This window comes from Chrysemys picta, chromosome 3, assembly GCF_011386835.1.
Source record: "Chrysemys picta bellii isolate R12L10 chromosome 3, ASM1138683v2, whole genome shotgun sequence".
In the NCBI taxonomy this organism is placed as follows: Eukaryota; Metazoa; Chordata; order Testudines; family Emydidae; genus Chrysemys; species Chrysemys picta.
Genome location: NC_088793.1, coordinates 156,468,864 through 156,487,845, shown reverse-complemented (window position 1 = coordinate 156,487,845; position 18,982 = coordinate 156,468,864). Strand labels below are relative to the sequence as shown.

The window sequence follows — 18,982 nt, the reverse complement described above, 5'->3', positions numbered from 1 at the left end:
CTAGCTTCCAATTCTGGAGAAGCAGAAGCCTTCTCTATTGTTAAGGATGCAACTGACTTTCATCACAAAACTGTATTTTAGCTGCCCTATAACATGTGCTTAGAAAGTCTGATTGACCTCAAAACTGCCGTAAGATTTGAAGGCAAAGGAGAATGATTAATTTTCTTAAGACTCTGCAGAAACAAACTATTTTGAGTTCTAAATCATTAAATATTATTCTGATTTAAAAAATTAATTTTTGTTTAATGTTTCTCTCTCTCTTTTTATGGAACTCTGAATTATTCATTCCCTTGCTTTTAAGAGCATAGGTTTTGTAAATGAAATGATGTGGTAGACAAGTACACAGTGACCGTTACTGGATTTTGAAACCAAGCTGTTCATTTCTGGAACTCTATACTGAGCGGCAATTAGAACCAGGAACTGAGAAGACAGTCTTCACATTTACCCTGGTTTTGATTTTCATTTCCTATTTGCTAGATTTTAATGATTTATAGAATTTAGTGCTGGTGAAATGTGCAAGATTGACAGCTCTAGAGAGTTAAGTCCTCCATTCATCCACAGATCAGATACAGCATAGAAGAAATAGTGCACTGCCTCTCTAATGTGCCGCAATTTAGGCCTGGTCTACACTAGTCTGTTATTTCGGAATTAGCCGAGTTAATTAAAAAAAAAAAAAAAAAGATTCTGTCCACATGACCAAACCGGCTTTTTCGATTTAAAGGGCTCTTTAATCCAATTTCTGTACTCCACCTCGGCAAGTGATACTGATAGGACCCAGCTGAATGCGTGGAGGCAAAGAAATTGAATTCACATGCTTTAGTGCGGACACACAACACTGAATGTATAAAATCGCTTCTGAAAATTCGAATAAAATAAGTTTGAATTAATTTCGTACTGTTGACGTACTCTTAGTTTTGCTGGGACTAAATCTAATGGTGATCCATATCAACAAGATATGGCCTTTCTGCTTAATTTACTATTGAAGGTTTCAATTTGTGATGATTGTGATAGTGGTTTCTGAGACTGGATGTACACTCATTAGGAATTGGAATTAGAACATCAACTTGCTTCACGTAGGTAACCAAAAAGTCTTAAAAACAGTAATGACCAGGTTGGGTAGTCTTTGAACTGGTGGCCTATTAGTGAAAATCTCAATCCTTTGCATAGGCAGTGCACATTTCTCCTTGTTTTGACACATTCATTTTTAAGGCCACCATCTTTTTGAATGAGAAATAGCTGACAGGTTTCCCTTTGGATCCTATCAATGCTTCTCCTTCAACAGCCAAAAAGGGCTACACTCATGCAGTGTGAAACCCTCCTCCTTTCCCGGAGGCTGAGTATGCTGCTTTCACAGCAAAGAAAGAATTTCAATTATATATTTTATATATATATATATATATATATATATAAAAAAACCAACAAAATCCAATTGGAAATATAATACCAGGCTTATTAACTGGAAAATGTTAGGACGTCTGTATATTTTAAACTAATTTTAAAATGAATTCAGACCGTCTTTTAAAAGCATACGAAAAGTATGATAGGGTTTTATTTATTTATTTATTTATTTATTTTACTCTTGTAGACTGAAAGTCATGTCCTTGAAAAATGTGCAATAAATATTTAAGAGAGAACTTCTTGGAATAAGAAATCTTGACATGTTTTGATAAGGAAGATGATTTTTTCTTAAACTCATGGCATGTATGGTCAATACAACCTGTTTGCCAGAATTCTTTTCTTTTCTTTTTTTTTGGCGAGAGAAGGGGAAGAGAAGAGGAGTTGGGTGGGGAGAAAGAGGAGAAAATGGAGATGATGGTGGAAAGGAGTGAAAAGCAACAACAATATTAAAGACAGGTATAAACCAAACAACCAGAATCGAATGGCCCTGATAGCTCCAGATGTTGACCAAAATGTTTACTTTTGGAGGCCTAAATTTAGGCTCCTAAATAAAAGTGACATTTTTTAGAATGTTGAATGCACGAAAATCCCATGAACCTCAGAAGGAGTAGACAGCTCTCAAACACTCTGAATATTAGGCTATTTATTTAGATGATTTTACGTATTCCAGTTTGAAAATCCTGAGTCTCTATTGTTCTCTCATTAACAGCAACATAAGTCAGTTACACAAGTGTAAAACTAGGCCCCCTGAATAGATTTTGAGACTCAGGCACAATTTTAGGTAATACATTCATAAAGTGCCCCCCTGTGAGTGCACCTGGGACACTGCACATGCAGTTCAAATACAAACTGATAATTGTATACACAGACAAACATGACATTAATACACAGAGACACTTACAGCAAGAGGATGGTGTTGCAGGCCACATCAATTCCTGTTGTCTAGATCTTCGGCCCTGACAGTCAACATAAACCCCAACGCTGCTAAAACACAGCAGATATTCTTTATTTGAGATTTCGACTGCGCAGATGGCATCAGTTGGCTGCTGTGCAATAAATGATAGGGTGTGGTCATCTGGGTGGAGCAAACTGTATGGGTTCCCTTCTCCATGCATGGGATATTTTAGGAATCCTGACTGGTAACCCACACAGAGCCGCTCACTGAAGACCGACATCCACTGGACATTTCCCAGGACTTGGATCTCCTTCATCTTTTTGTGACGCGTCTTGCTCTGATTCAGTTCATAACACAGGACCTGTCTTTTCATAGCCACACATAGGCAAGTAAGGGCTCCATGGCGTACCTGTCCAGAAACTATGGTCTGGCAGCCTTTTGTCTCCGCCAGCTTATAAAACTCCGTCTCTCTTCCATCCAGGGCTGCCATAGGGAAAAGCCGTACATGACGGTTTCGTCCTGAGATCACTGCAATGAGCTGTTCATTAGGGATGAGCTCAATCTGATGAACTTTCTTATTGTCACCAACACGAATAATCTCTACAAAACAAAAACCTGAAGTAAACCTATCTTAAAATGCATTCTGGTTAAAAAAATTATTTCAAAAATGGTTAATTTAAAGGGGGAATAGCAAAGAAAACCCTTTACTGCTTCTTTCTTAGGACATATAAACACTGTCTCAAAATTACAACACAAATAAGACCATTTTTCCACTTGTTTTTATATTAGAAATACTAGGTCCTGATTTTCCCCTTCCTCTGCTTGAGGACCTGAGTAGTGATCTCAGTCAAATATGCTGCTCTTCCTCTCAACAGCTATGTGAGGGAGGAGAAGTGGATTTTTCTTGCAAATCAATGAAAGCAAATTTCATGTGAAAACCGTTAATTTAAAGAGTGCCTATAGTCAGAAAAGTGACTACGTAAAAAATATTTACTCAACAAGCAGGTCTGCACCATTGTGGTGGGTTTACTTACTTTACAGAATTTACAAATTTTTATTTCTGTTATATCTGCAGAGACCATTCTGCTTAATGCAACAAAATCTTGCAAATAGAGCAAAAAAGCTACATTTCAATTGCGGAATGTTTATTACCGGCAATGATGCCAGAGGCAGAAACAACACAGAACAGCTTGGTTATCAGCTCCCAGGTGGAAGCTACACAGTTGGCAGTTATTAAAATCAGCTTTGGAACTGTAAACTTAGAAAACTGGAACTAGAAGATATTGAAAGAGAACAAAGTTTAGAGTCATTTTTCTGACTATTCAAACTGAACATTAGTATAATGAGTACAATTCATTATATCTTACCATCTTTGGTGACATGCACAACAAACAACCCTTCTTCATTGCCCAGAGCTATTCTTTCATGATCTATGACAGTAAAAAAATAAATAAAACAAAAACAAATAAAAAAGATGAGGCATTTCTCTTTGGTCACTTATAGAAAATCATAACATTCTAGGACTAGAAGGGACCCCAAGAAATCATCTCATCCAGTCCCCTGCACTGGGGCAGAACTAAGTATTATCTAATATTAGTCGACAGGTGTTGGTCTAACCGGTTTTTAAAAACCTCCAGTGTTGGAGATTCCACAACCTCCCTAGGTAATTTGTTCCAGTGCTTAACCACCCTTATAGTTAGGAAGTTTTTCCTGATATCTAACCTAAATCTCCCTTGCTGCAATTTAAGCCCATTGCTTCTTTTCCGATCCTCGGTGGATAAGGAAAACACCCCCCTCTTTATAACAACCTTTTACGTATTTGAAGACTGTGATCATGTCCCCCCTCAGTCTGCTTTTCTCCAGACTAAACAAATTATTTTTTCAACTTTTCCTTGAAGGTCATGTTTTCTAGACCTTTAAAATTTTTTGTTGTTCTCCTCTAGACTTTCTCTAATTTGTCCACATCTTTCCCAAAGGGTGGTGTCCAGAACTGGACACAGTACTCCAGCTGAGGCCTTATTAATGCTGAGTAGAGCAGAAGAATTACTTCTTGTGTCTTGCTAACAACACTTCTGCTATTACAGCCTGCTAATACTTTTTTTTTTGCAAAAGTTTTACATTGTTACATTGTTGACTCATATTTAATTTGCAGTTCTCCTTCCTAGGCAGTCATTTCCCATTTTGTATTTGTGCAACTGATTATTCCTTCTTAGGTGTAGTACTTTGCATTTGGCCTTATTGAATTGCATCCTATTTATTTCATACCATTTCTCTAGTTTGTCAAGATAATTTTGAATTCTAATCCTGTCTTCCAAAACCAAAACAATTATATGAAGATAAAATGCATTGGTAGCCTTCCTTTTTTATTTCTTTCATAGTAAAGCTGAAAGAAATATGACAGCCTTTTTCTATTTCTCATGCTAGTAGATATGTCACTATGTAACATTATACATAACAACTGCTCAGAGCACTTAAGCACAGTACTGACTTTGTAGTAAACAAATAAAACATCAAATTTACATAATCAAACTACAGATGCTGTGCATTAGCATGTAATAGATCCAGACTGAGTCTCTGTCCTACGTTCTTACTTACAGAGGACAGGAGTGCTAATGGAAGCTGTATCTTCAGTCCTGAGATGATAAAGTGGTGAAGGAAGTTCTGTATTACTTACTCTGTAGTGCTACTTTTGGCTAGTTAAGGAGCTGTGTTCGCAGAATACAATGTAAATCGTGCCCACTCCTTAGCCACAAGGATGTTAGTTATGAAATAGGGTGGGGGGAATGCTCTTAAGGAAATTCCCAGAAACACTGAACATCCTACCACACTTCCCCATAGCACCATCCATATTGCCATATGGCATAAAATGCTCAACAAAATGTTATTCAGTAGCCAATAGAGAGAGTTATTTACCTCATTGTTTGGGTAATTCTTCTATCCAAACTATATTTCATGCTGATGTTTAACCCAAGATTACTTTTGTGCTGAATTGCATACATTAGGGTCCAGAGTCTGAGCAGGCCTCCTGAAGGGCCAAATCCTAATGTTCTAACCCACTTTTCCTTAGTCTGCTTTACTCTGGAAAATTCCCATTTGTTTCATAGATTTCGCTGGAAATTTGCCTGAGTAAAAACTGAGTAAGGGAGTCTCATGATTTAGCTTCAATTGCACGGATGGGATTTACAAGCACCACTATTTTGAATGTGCAAATCCATTATTTGCACACGTGGCCTTTGCTCATGCAAATACTTATTTTGCATGTGCAAAACCAAGTTAATAAATGTTGAGGGGCACAATTAATAATAAACACAATAAATGGGAATTAATTATTTGGACCTAGAATCTAAAATTTTATTGACATTTCTGTTTAAGTAAAGTGTATGAACATCTATCTTGGAATAGCAGAAGTCATAGACAGAAGCTTTATTTTTCTTAAATTTTCAGAGAGTGGGAGAAAACAAAGGCACTGAATTTATCTATCTTTTGCTTATAGTGAGCCAATCTCTCTCTATATAGATTGTCATAGGTAGGATCTGAACTCAGCCCTCCAGGGGAGAATGCAACCTTAACACAGCACCTTAACCCCTTTGGCTCCCCTAATTTACAAATCAGCTTGCTCTACATTTTAAAAAAAGATCTAGATGCAAATTTATGGCTCATCATAATTTCCTGAGACAGGGCTTTGTCGCACTGCCTACGAAGAAAGGAGAGTGCAGAAAGTGTTAATATCGTAACTGTGTCCAGTAACACCCAAGAAGTGTTTATGGCAGATTATCAACTTCATACCTATGATTGCTGCTGACTGGGTTGTTTTGATGAGAGGGAGGGTGCTGTCATAAGCCTCTTTGGGAACATAGACTGATCGGTCTTTGAGCTTATTCTTCTTCAAAATCCTATGCAATTCATTCAGCACTCCTACCCACTTGCTCTTTTCATTCTCACTGTCTGCTAGAATCAGGATCGAACACTTATTACTGGATGCGGAGAGCTGGGAAGCTGTAACCTGAAAAAGTTTTAAATGGATATGCTTAAGAAACAAAGGAAAAGAGGCTTCAGCATTAGTTATTGAAACACAAGTCCATGGCTATCAATATCCTTTTCATTAAATGCTGACTTGAGCTGTATTCAATCAACTGAAGAACTGGGTTTCTGCATCAGAAATCCATGCAAAATTAATCTAGTGAAGGTGATTGAACCAAGTGGATTTGTTGTTAGTGAGATAATTCAGAGATTTCCACTTTAAATTATTTAGGGTGTGTAGGTCTTAAGGCAGTTTTATAAATGAAAAACATGCTTACCAAGCATTTCTGAAAGACTATTCTGTACTTGGTATACACATACAATTCTTGTTAACATTAATGTAATGGGAACTATGCATGAGCAACCCAGACCTGTGAAACTTTTCAAATAGCTGGACCACTTGATTACATGTAAAAGTGAAAAACCATCTCTGACTTGAAACTGCACTCAGTATCAAACTCAACCTTTTAAAGAATTTAATTTATTTAATGCCAGTGGCTGTTAATCCAGCAGTCTAATTCTAAATTATATTCAAATATTCACTATTATTTGGGGTTTTTCCCCCTACTTTGAAGTGCTTTCTATAACAGTTTCCCTTTAGAACAAATCCTAGTGTCACTCACTAGACTGAATGATAGAAAGTTCTGGAAGATCTTTTCTAAAAAGTATTTTATGATTCACTCTACCTAAATTACTAAAAAGTCAAGCGTGAGAATATCACTGACCTCATAGAAGTATGGAGTTGCTAGTTTATTGCAAGAGATTGTGACTTGAAGAGACATTGGGGAAGACAAAAGTGTGAGAGGAGAGATCTCAGATAAGCAAAGTATCTTGTATTTCTTTTTTATTTATTTCTGACTGGGGTAGGGTCAGCTGAAGACATGCATTTGACATGCTCAGTTTTAATTGGGGTGTTTGTAATGGGTTTAGAGTTGCAGTTGTTGATGTTGCTTTGTGAATTGCTGGAGAATAAAGTAGGAAAAGCCCTAAGCAAAAGTCTCCACAGAGAAGCATACTTTTGTTTTGTGTTTTTCTCCCCCAAGGAAGTGGGTTTGTTCAGGAGACAATGCCTGTGTGTAGTCTTCTGTGATTCCTTGTGAATAACTGAATCTAACTGGGCTACAGTTTATTTTTTTTACGCTAATCTAGCTCATTTTATTTATTTTTTTCTTCTATTTCTTGGTAACACTTTCTTTTTTGTGTTGAATAAGAGCACAAATAAGAGTATTGAATAAAAGAATCTGAACAGCCTCAAAGAGAAATATACTTATTTCATTCCTCTAAATTCCTAGTAACTGCGAAGTTTAATCCAAATGATACTCACGTAGTCATGAGAGCGTGAATGGCAAATGTGGGAAGGACCCTGTAACTTGTTATCTATCTTTACTGTGTTTTTCATGTTCTTTTTCAGTTGCTATGTACATGCTTTCTAAGAAGGACTCTCTGAAATTAGGCCAGGAACCATGACATAACGAGGGGGATACTGAACACGTGGTATTGAAAACTGAACAATAAAAAGGAATGGTTTTACTACTAGGAAGCAAGAAAAAAAAAGAAAGGAGAGGAAAAATGCAATGCTTCTGTTAAATATAGTCTCAAAATATGTTCTGTTAAATATATTCTCAAGTGAGGGAGACATTGGATTTTGACAAAGTCAGCCCCATGACAAAGGGTACGGAAGTAAAGCCTTATGGCACCATGGAGCACAGCACAAACCACAATGAAGTACAGAGAATGGGGCACAGAAAAAGGGCAGACAGTAATGTTGGGTTTCAGTACTTAGAAATGGAGACTGTACAGTGTTCAGTCATGACCCTGAATCTTGCACCGTTTGTTGCCTTCTGCATCCCACTGTAGGTGACATCACATCCCAGGTGGACCAGCTGCTGGTAGAAATTGAAGAGCAGCTAGTAGTCTTGGTCCATGTTGGAACCAATGACACAGGTGGAAGCAGATTGGAGCTCCTGAAATTCAGGTTTGAGGATTTAAGTAATAGGATGAAGTAACAGAATGTAAGAGAAATATTCTCTGAAATACTACCAATGGCATGATCAAGGCCAAGTCATTCAGTGGCAGATTAAGAATCTAAGCATCTTGCTGACACTTTAGCTCTGAGAGACACTGGGGATTTTAAAATAATAAATAGAACTATACAATGGAATGGACTACACTGGACAAAATACTGGTGGTCCAATAAAAGATTTTACCTCACCCACCTAATTTCTTTAATATCCTGGGACTAACACAGCTACAACACTGCAAACAATGTACTGGTTGATAGGGATGTGAGTTTGGGTGAGAGTTTTAATTTGTAAAGAGATGGCTAGAGACAGAGACCAGCACAGAAAAGAGGAAGCAATTTAAATAAAACAGGAAGGATTATTAGGTAATGAAAAATATTAAAGTGAAGAAGAAGTGGGCTAAATATCCAATAAGTCTGACGATGGCCACACTAGCAAAGGGTCAAGTTCTGCAGTCTTTTACCAACCAAAATTCTCACTAAAGTCAACAGGAGTTTTGCTCAGTGAAGGAATGCAGAATTTGGCTCAAAGTTTTAACTGCCTGTAATATACAATACAAATTAAAACATTATATAAAATAGAAAGAGTAAAGGAATATGTACATAGATGAGAATTCAGGACCAGGACCATGATTAAAATGGACTGAATATCAGGAGAGGCTAAATACAGAATCATAGATAGAGGGCCAACCCCCACCCAGACCATTAACTCATTTAGTCTAATCCCATGCATTTTACAGGACCACTCACTACAGTATTTCCACTAGCACTAAGGAATCTAAACTGTTTAGAATTCAAAGACTGAGTAGAAAACAGCTGGAGAGGAGTAAGGCACTCATCCAATCCTGAAGTGATCTCTGCATAGATGCAGACTTCAACAGGACTCCATATGGGTGTGGGGGTCTTACCACTGGGAGGTCACTGCAGGCTCCGGATCTAAAAAGGAAGATTATAAAGGAAAAAGGGGGCACAATCATTATGCCCTAAAATTAAAGACAACAAAGGGAGCACACTTTTTAAGGTATGACTCAGACTTGAATTGCTTGATTAGAAGGAGCCACGAAGCTGAGGAGGTAGATGGATTCTAAAAAGTTTGGGAAAAGGCATAACTAGCAGTAATGGGAGATTGCAGCTCCTGGTCATAGAGTGAAAAGTATACATCTAGCAAAATGTTTCTTGCCATGGCATGGGACTGCTTCCTTCCATACTATGCAAAAGGGGAAATCAGAAAGGAAGAAATTCATTACTTGGTTTTGAATTAAAGAAAAGACTTAATTTAGTACGTGTACAGTAAATGGGACAGAATGTGAGCATTCAGTAATGATAATGTCATCTGTTAGCACTTGGAGGACCCAAAAGAAATGGAAGCGTAGATGCTGAGTTTCAGCAAGAGATGTACCTTTACATCCGAATCTGGGACGAAATCCTGGGCCCACTGAAGTCAATGGGAATTTTGCCATTGACTTCAATGGGCCCAGGATTTCACTCCTGATCTTCCCTATAGTTCTGGATCCAATGTTGTGGTTCAGGCTTCTCTTTTGTTCCAGCACAATGAACAAAAGAAGAAGAGAAAAAGCATGGAATTAAATGGAATGGGATAATAGAACAACAATTAGGAAGTTAATAAGAAGGGAATCAGACAGGCATCAAGGATAAAACAATGCATTGTCGAAGTTTGTGGGAACCAGCCAGTAAAAAAAGGGTAAGAATATAAGAAAAAGTCAATGAAAGTAAAATCCTACTTTCAGATCTACAATCCAGATCTCTTGTGTGTATTTTGCACTCAATTCCTATCCATTGACATGAATGGGAGTTTGCAGGGATCAAGCTCATATACTCAACAGAGATATGCACATATACAATAAATGTATGCATTACGGTTCAAGGAATAATATGAAATACAGATGTGGAGGAAGATTAAGGTCAGAAAATGTAACTATAGAAGGTCGTTGCAGAAGTAAAGAATAACAAAAAGAAAAGACACTTCAAGAGGATTAACAAAAATAAGAGATCAGTGAAGGGGAGACCATAGATCCTCTAAAAGGTACCAAAAGTAGTTTTACCATGAGAATGAGGTGCAAGTATATTCTTGAATCGTTACTTAGATTGTAAATCTCTTTGGGGCAGGGACCATCTTCTTCTTTTCTTTTACAGTGCTTAGCACTCTCGGGTCCTGGTCTATGTATGGCTCAGGCTCCCAGGCACTACGGCAATACAAATAATGAATAATAATTCTATGCACCACTGCTACCGTGGTGGAGCTGGGTCAGTGTTAGCCATGGAGAGAAATGTTCAAAAATGAAGGGCAGTGTGTGTGGCTCAATCCCATTGCACCATGCTAACAAAGCTGCGCCTAGACCAATCAGGTTTAAACCATACATACTTACTCTAAAGATACAGGGAATATCTTTTCGATTTGCATGGATGACATCAGAGGCCAAGACAGAACTCACTGAGAATTCTTCATCCCTTAGAGAGACAACAAATATCATTTAGAAGGGAGTATGAGCCTGACATTTCACTTGTGCTTGCACAGTAAAAGTAGAGCTATTATCTTAAGCACACAATAATGTAGCACCCAGACCTAATTTTTAAAATAGCTTGATTTTCCATCCGCCAGTCAGTATCAGCAGAAATAACTTACAAGTGTGTTGTAACCAATTTTTGACTACACAAATGTTCACAGAGATAAATCTACCCAGCTGTTCTGCATTAGGTTTCTACTTAGGTTAAAAAAAGCCAACAAAACCCCCAATTTCCCCCTTCCCGTAACCCTGGACTGTTGGTGTCAGAACAAACTCTTGGGTATAGAGATATAAGAACACACTGGGTATTTGTACAGCAACGCACACACTGGATATTTGTACAGCAGGAGAGACAAAACTTCAGCTACAGCCAGGAATCACTATCAGTTGTTATAACCACATTTGGTTAATAAGAACAACAACAAAAGGTTTATATAGCTCCCTGGCTGAGACCCTGTGTGGTACGTTTTATACCAGAACAAATTTGTATGATGTCTTAACTAGAAGTGTTCAATAGCAATGAAGTTTACTGGAAAACAAGCTTCAGTGTAAAATATTACTCAGGGATACAGAACCTTCCTGGAGGTAACCTTCATTCCAAGGAACTCAAAGTGAAGAATTTGCTGTCTCTGGTTTTCCACAGAAAACCCCACTCAGCACTAAACAGCTTACCTCATGTCAATAACCTGACTCACTACCACGCTGGGCTGGGATGCTTTTCCTTCTGCTATATCATACAGGAAGAGTTTGAAATCACAGACCACAGCCAGCGCTCTCTGCCAACCTTTCTTTACTCCAGCTGGTTTAGGAACCTATAGTCAAATAAATAGCACTGATCAGCTTTTCATTAATTTGTGTTTTCAAAAGAGCATAATGCAAGTATTGGGCCTGTCAGTGACAATGAAGAGTAGCATCAGTAATAGAAGAAGTGTACAGTGAAAGAAATGAGAGCCAGCTCAGCAGCCTGTCCAAGTGTCAGATGTGAGCGCTAAACCTGTAATGCCATGGGTTCTGTCCCTAGCTCACCCTTCTACACCCATAAACTCATAACAAAGGAACAGAGGGATTGATACAAGAAAAAACAGAATCTTGTACATCTCTAGTTCACCTGCTGGAATCCTGCCCGATAGATAGTGAGATAACATTTGACAGCTGTTGGGTGATCTCAGTACAATGCCCATGAACCTTAGAAGAAACCACCACCACAGCTGACACTAGTCGCAATAGAAGGGCCCAAAGATTGACTGGACTTGTAGACTGAACTAGCCTCTTACTCTATAAGCAGTCCCTCCAAGACAGGTTCAAAATACATTGGCACAGCAGAATGAGAGGAGCTCGGTTGCCACTACCAATGCTATAACTGTTCTGTGAATAATCAGAGGTCTTCAGTCTCCAAGGCTGTAACTTTAAAACAAAACAATATACAATAAAACAATTCAGAGCTAGACTTTAATTTCCTGACAGATCGTGACAACAGCAAAGTTAACACCAAGCTACCCATTCCAGTTTCATGATACTTACTCGGACATGACCTTCGTATGCAGTTCCTATGCCTTTCTGTGGATCTATCCCCAGAGGGCCTTTGGTCTGTTCAGGAGGGATTGGGCACACTGCTGGGGCCTTGTCTGCACAGGTCACATGGCATGAGAATCCACATACTTATCAGGGGAGAAAAAAGGTAGTTAATGTTTCATATAAAAATCTCCTCTCTTTTGTAATGTAAAAGCTGTGGTAATAATACATGGAAAGCAGATTCTCCCTCTATTGAAGTGTACTCCATTGCCAATAACTAAATTATTTCAATAAAACTTGCTATACTGAAAGAGGGGAAAGTAAAGTTACTCATAGGAGCCGTAAATACATGGCTTTAAAAAGCCAGATTCTGATACGAATTCAAACTTCTTCAAAGTTCAGAATGCCCGGTTCCAACACTCTGGTTTGGAATATAAGGGAGAAAGAGGTGTCAGTTGTGAAGTTAGGATTGAGGCACTTGCAAACTTCAGATCTATTATTTTGGTGTAAAATTGGGGTTGAGTGTCAGCTTGCTTCTCATTTTCCCCAACGTCAGGCTGTTGTCAGCACACCTGACTACTACCATGTTTCCTTGCTGCCATTTTAAATCTAGAATAAATTACTAAACTGTCTTCAACTATCAACCATAACATTCTAAATACACCTCTACCTCGATATAACACTGTCCTCGAGAGCCAAAAAAATCTTACCGCGTTATAGGTGAAACCGTGTTATATCAAACTTGCTTTGATCCATCGGAGTGCGCAGCCCCTCCCCCCCCCAGAGCGATGCTTTACCGTGTAATATCCGAATTCGTGTTATATCGGGTCATGCTATATTGGGGTAGAGGTGTAATTCACACCATGTCATTTCCCCAGTTACACAGTTTACTGTAGAATCCTGTGTGTGAGATGCCCAGGATGCTTAGCCCCCACTGTTATAGGTTGCAAGATGAAGAACACAACATGTGAGTTAAACATTAGAATTATGGAATGCATTAATTCAACATCATAACACTGCTTGTGTAGTTTGCATAAAGACTCTAGGCACTTCAGCTCCCATTTACTCTTGTCACACTCACCTTCACAAGTGCAGCCCTGTCTTATTAAACCAACCATCAGAGATGTACATTGATTGCATTTTGTAGGGGTATTAAAAGATTTCACTACAAACTGGTGGGCCTTAGGCTGTAAAACAAATGGACACAGATGTTAATTTCTGGTAACATTTTTCACAAAGAACAATTATTTTTTCACAGACATACCATACATAAAAGAGCATACATGTGGTCTTGAAAGCTCAACTTATGTTTATTAAAAACAAGAGCTGTGTACATGACTCCTGGGCTGAAAATTTACCTTGCAGCCCTTATCAGGTCTTAAAACAGCTCAATTTTTATGGATTGCTGCTATCACCCTCTGTAAACTAACTATTGAAACTTGGACCATGTCCCAGCATACGAATTTGCAGCCACTGTTGAAAGGAAGGCTGTCAAGGTCAGTAGTCTATAAATTGTCCCCTGTTGCAATAGTATCCTGCAGAAGTTGCAGGCAAACATTTTTTTTTTTTTTTTTTTTGGAAATGCTGGTCATAGAAGCTTTATGTTAAGGGAAATGGGCCTGAGCTGGAAGAGGGAAGTTATATGTGAGTGGGTCACTATAGTTTAAAATTCTGACTTAAATACTGGAATGGGTGATATAGTTCAGTTTTACAGAGCTAGTCATGGGTGGTTTCATAACATCAATGGTAAAATATTTAAGGTAAGAGACAACATAAGGCTGATTTTGAAGGGAGTTCCCTTCTCCGGGACTCCTGGGAACATGCACTGTCTGAACCAATGTATATATTCCTTTCCTCCTCAGGGTGAACATGCTGCCACAAAGATAGCAGAGACAAATGACTGTGTCTGTGTGATGAGTCTGTTTTGATTCATAAAAGGTTCTCCACGATGCCCAGGAAGCTGCCTCACATATTTCCTAAAATATGGAGATATCCCTATCTCATAGAACTGGAAGGGACCATGAAAGGTCATTGAGTCCAGCCCCCTGCCTTCACTAGCAGGACCAAGTACTGATTTTGCCCCAGATCCCTAAGTGACCCCTTCAAGGACTGAACTCACAACCCTGGGTTTAGCAGGCCAATGCTCAAACCACTGAGCTATCCCTCCCCCTCCTGTAGATAGATTATTCCCACTCTGCCCAGGAAGAGAGTCTCCTTTAGAGGAGTAGATTGTGGTGGGAAAGGGAACAGAACGTTTTCCTACTGTACATTTCCCAAATGCAAAATATCACCATCCATCTGTGTAATGTCTAGGATTTGAGAAAGGGGGACCTTTGTTGAATATTTTTTGATGGCTAGGAATATTATAGTTTAGCTAGCTGTTTAAGATATTTGCCAATTAAAGACTCTGACTGCATCCATCTTTATGACACAGCCTGTTTGGTTCATGTGCAGAGAGTTTTCTGACTACAGACTGAAACTGATGAGAAAATAAGTCCCATTTTAGAAAGCTTGTGGCTGAGCCTAATGTAAGATGACCCTTTAGGCAGCTCCAAGGACAGAAGACCACTTATTATTTAGTGCAGTGATGAACTGCTCACAAAAACAGGCTAATTTTCCAGGAAAAAAAGCTTGTTTCACAAGATTTCACAGGTTCAAAAAGGTTTTACTAAGAAACTTAAAACTGGCACTCGAATACAGGAATGAAGTAACAGTCTCCTAGCAGGAGCTTTGGTAAATCTTGTTGCTATATTGTGGTTACCTCTGTTTCCCATCTGTGTATAAAATGCTGACATAGCCACTGGAGGAAACATGCATTTCTTTTCTCTAATATTTCCATATGGGTAAACTTCTATCAACCATTTCAGAAATACAGCTAACAGAGATAGGGTAACATTTTCAAATGGGACTTAGGACCCTAAGTCATTCAGCCACTTTTGAAAATTTTACCCTGCGAGTCTTTCCTTTCAAAACTGTCCATACAAACTCTTCTATCCTTGCTTGAATACATGAAACTATTCAGCCAAGGGTGAAATTAATTCCACTGGCTGGCATAAAGTCCAAATAGAGTCTCTGTGCAAGTGGAGTGCGCGAAAGTTGGAGAACTGGAATTCATTCTCTCAATCAGAGTCAGAGTGGGGGCTGACTGTGCCACCGTGTGCTGGTCCAAAAGATACTGAGATTCCTGGATCTGCATAGTCAAATCCGTATCTCCTCCACTCAAATAAGGAACTTCTATGTTGGGGCCTACATTGGTCAGTGAAGTCAGTTTCGTAGCATGCAGGGGGTATCTAAGCACCCCTGCACAGCTGTTCAGTCAACAACCCCCCAGCACAGTCCCTATGCAGTGGTTAAGTGGTAGGGAGCTTCTTGAACTATCATTCCTTACCAGTAGTGAATTTTATCCCCAAATCTTCATCTCTCAGTCACTTCCAGCAGAAGCTGAAAGCTTCTCATGCTGAGTGCCAAAGACACAGAAAGGGAGAATCTTCCCCTCAATTCTCTCTGTCATTTATTTTCCTCCATTATCTTCTAGCTCCATAATCTCCCTCTGTTCTTTTTAAATGGCCCAACTTGGCACTTTTGCTGTGACCAGATATGCAGCGCAAACGATCAACTCCATGTACTCTTGCATTAGGCAATCAACTCCAATCTTCTGCATCTTGTTGTCCAGGGATTGGGGCCTTGAGTCTCCCAAACAGCAAGGAGTTTAATTTATCACAAACCACCTAGGCAACTCTAAGAAAAAAATTCTGATAAACAAGTTTCCTGAAGCCACTGTTTAGGAATGAAATGTGTCCCCCTTCGATACAGAATTTTTGAAGGTGTGACTGAGTACCTTTGGTGCAGAGAGTCCTGATCCAATATATGCTGTCCTCATGGCTGGTGTATGAACCGAGCGTGGAGGATGATCTGTAACCTGAACACAACAACCCCACAAAAAAGTAGTGAGAGGCATCAAAGGCACATTATCAAAAGATGCTTGACTAAAACAAGAAAGGCCAAAAAAACCAACAGAAAAGCAACCAAAATGGGGGACACGGACTAATATAAGAAAAAAATCAGCAAAAATAAATCCTAAGACTCACAGCAGAAAATATCAAGAAAATGGTCTGCTACGTTAATAAAGAAAAGATTCATTCATTTAGTGTGGTTTAAAACTGCCTGGTCTGTACTGAAAGAATCAGTCGTAATTTCCAACTTTAAATTTCCCCCTTCAAAAATCTACATTCTAACAAGGAGATACAGGCCACATTATTATAGTTATTTAATATTTTGCCCTAATATGGTTGCGAAAGTGATTCAGAATGAGTCATTAAACAAGACTACAGTATAATGTAATTTTTAGCACAGACTTTTTAAATATATACCATGACTAAAGAGGAGTTATTAAAAGAGACAGTATGCACTGAACAATTCATTCCCTGCGTACTCCCCAATCAGATGTATCCCGGTGAAATTTAACTTGCTCTAAAGTGGAAATTCCCTGCGGTGCAGAGAACTCATGTTTAAAGGCTTAAAATGGTGCATAGTCCTTGCATGGGGCTCTCTGCATTTGATTGAATTTCAGCCTAAACAGAAGGACAAACTCTGTTTGCAGCAGTCATTTCTGTACAGAACAAACTCTTAGTTTGTAAGTAAAACATCAAAGCATCAGCACTGAGATTACCTCAATTGGTTCAATGTCACTAGCTGTGGAAGGAGACCTAGATCTTGAATGGAGGTGAGACTTGATATCTTCATCCCGCGAAGGAGTATTAGACAATGTAAAGTTCTCAACTGAATCAATCTATGGAAACATGACAGGGAAAAACAATTTAAAAAATCACTTTTAATAATTCACTGTTCTTCTCAAACTTCAGCTGCACTATTCACATACTTAAAGAAAAGTATGTCCCTAAGCATTTGCAAGTTCAGGACCTTAACTAGTTCTTGATGAGGCTGACTATGCAGCCCTTTCAAAGGCGAAATTAGGATATTTTCAAACACTACTCTTTTTGGTCCTACTCCTATAATGGGATTTGCTCGTGTGGGCCCTATACATTTGAAATCCAATTTACAGCAGTGGGATGCTGCACAGATACAGGGAATCCGAGTGCAGGACAGGGGCTCTAAATGGAAAGAAGAGCTGAATGTTTAAAATTGGAAAATCATCTGAAAAGAAAAAATGCAGCTTTTCTAAAGAAACACGTTTTAGACAAAGATGGATGAAAAGTTTGCAATAAAGTACATTCTAGAATATTTCCCTTCTGATGATTCTTCAGGTTCTAATTATTCACAGTATTTTGAAAGACAATACAACACATTTGTCTGTTACGGCAAACACTTCTAAATTATATGAAAAAAATCCTTTGCCAAGTACATTTAGTAACTTACTACAAAATTGCTAAATACTATGTTTAACAATCAGAGGAAAAAGACAGAGCAAACTACAAATTTCCTTTGCTAGGGAAACCACTGTTTCTACAGAAATGGCTGTTTTTTGAGGACATAGGTCTATATCATTTGAACTGCAGGAAAGTAAAGCCATCCTGAGTATAGATGCAGCTAGTGCAGGGGGGCTTTTTTATCCTTAATATTGTATGAGCTACTGACACTCAATCCTAACTGAGCTACCAAGGTTTTCTAAGGAGATGATTCTACTGCCACAGGGCACAGAGGCAAGACTACATCTCTCCATTGTGTAGTATTGGACCTTAGTCAATTTACCTGAAAATCCTGGACAGAAGCAAGTCCTCACTGAAAAATGAAGGTTACTGACCAGTACTCAGAGTTAGTCAAGATGGCACTGCATATTCACACTTACGGGTACTGCACCACCTTGAGGTCCTTGCAGTAGAACCATCTTCTAGCAGTGTCAGCTAGAGCGTTCTTGTGCCACCTAGGATGAGGCTATGTCAGGGGCTGAGTGCCCTCCCCACCTCAGTTTCTTCCACTGCAAAGCCAGAGACCTGGAAAACAAGGACTCTGACAAAGAGGGGAAGGCCGGTGGCAAGTGTGAATATGCAGAGCCATTTCAAAGAACTCTGATTACTGGTAAGTAACCTTCATTTCTTCTTCGAGTGGTTCTGCATATTCTCACTTATGGGACAGACTAATAAGCAGTGCTGAAACAAACCTGCAGGCAGGAACAGAGGCCTACTTGAATTGAGACTGAAGCACTCTCTTGCCAAATCCTATGTGGGCCCTAGAAACCAAGTCCAGAGCATTGTGCTTGGTGAAAGTATGCACCAAAATCCCAGGTTGCAGCTTTGTAGATTTTAACAACTGGCCCCTGCCTAAGACAGGTGAAGAATGTAGCCACAGCTCTAGTGGAATGCACTTGAAATGCAGCAGGTATGGGGACTTTTGCTTTTGTATAGCATTCAGCAGTGTATTGTTTAATCCACCGAGAAATAGTCTGGGAAGAAACCATACGTCTCATGTGGCTTTTGGCATAAGGCACAAACAATCTGAAAGATTTATGAAAACTTTTAGTCCTCTCCAGATAATAGGTGAGGGCCCTTCTGGCATCCAAAGCACATATGACAGATTCTCCTTTATCAGAGTGCGGCTTAGGGGGAAACAACTGGCATTGTCTGACTGATCTGAAAAATCAGACACCACCTTATG

At 39.0% G+C, this 18,982-nt stretch overlaps 1 protein-coding gene and 1 long non-coding RNA gene across 14 annotated transcripts in view; one reads left to right on the top strand and one right to left on the bottom strand.

Annotated features, from left to right (window-relative positions):
- Window positions 1–18,982, bottom strand: part of CDC42BPA (CDC42 binding protein kinase alpha) — a 326,251-nt gene that overhangs the window by 31,487 nt on the left and 275,782 nt on the right. For all 13 annotated transcript variants that reach the window (XM_042848545.2, XM_065590558.1, XM_042848542.2 and 10 more), the window contains 9 exons: window positions 17,040–17,159; window positions 16,209–16,289; window positions 13,452–13,557; window positions 12,380–12,516; window positions 11,531–11,670; window positions 10,721–10,802; window positions 6,080–6,296; window positions 3,661–3,723; window positions 2,300–2,893 (listed from right to left, as the gene is read on the bottom strand). In XM_042848545.2, the coding sequence (XP_042704479.1) occupies window positions 2,300–2,893; window positions 3,661–3,723; window positions 6,080–6,296; window positions 10,721–10,802; window positions 11,531–11,670; window positions 12,380–12,516; window positions 13,452–13,557; window positions 16,209–16,289; window positions 17,040–17,159 (1,540 nt within the window). The remainder of the gene's footprint in view (window positions 1–2,299; window positions 2,894–3,660; window positions 3,724–6,079; window positions 6,297–10,720; window positions 10,803–11,530; window positions 11,671–12,379; window positions 12,517–13,451; window positions 13,558–16,208; window positions 16,290–17,039; window positions 17,160–18,982) is intronic.
- LOC135982674 (uncharacterized) lies at window positions 8,150–14,794 on the top strand. The gene is made up of 2 exons (XR_010600188.1): window positions 8,150–8,288; window positions 14,233–14,794. It is a non-coding gene; the product is annotated as an uncharacterized LOC135982674 (long non-coding RNA).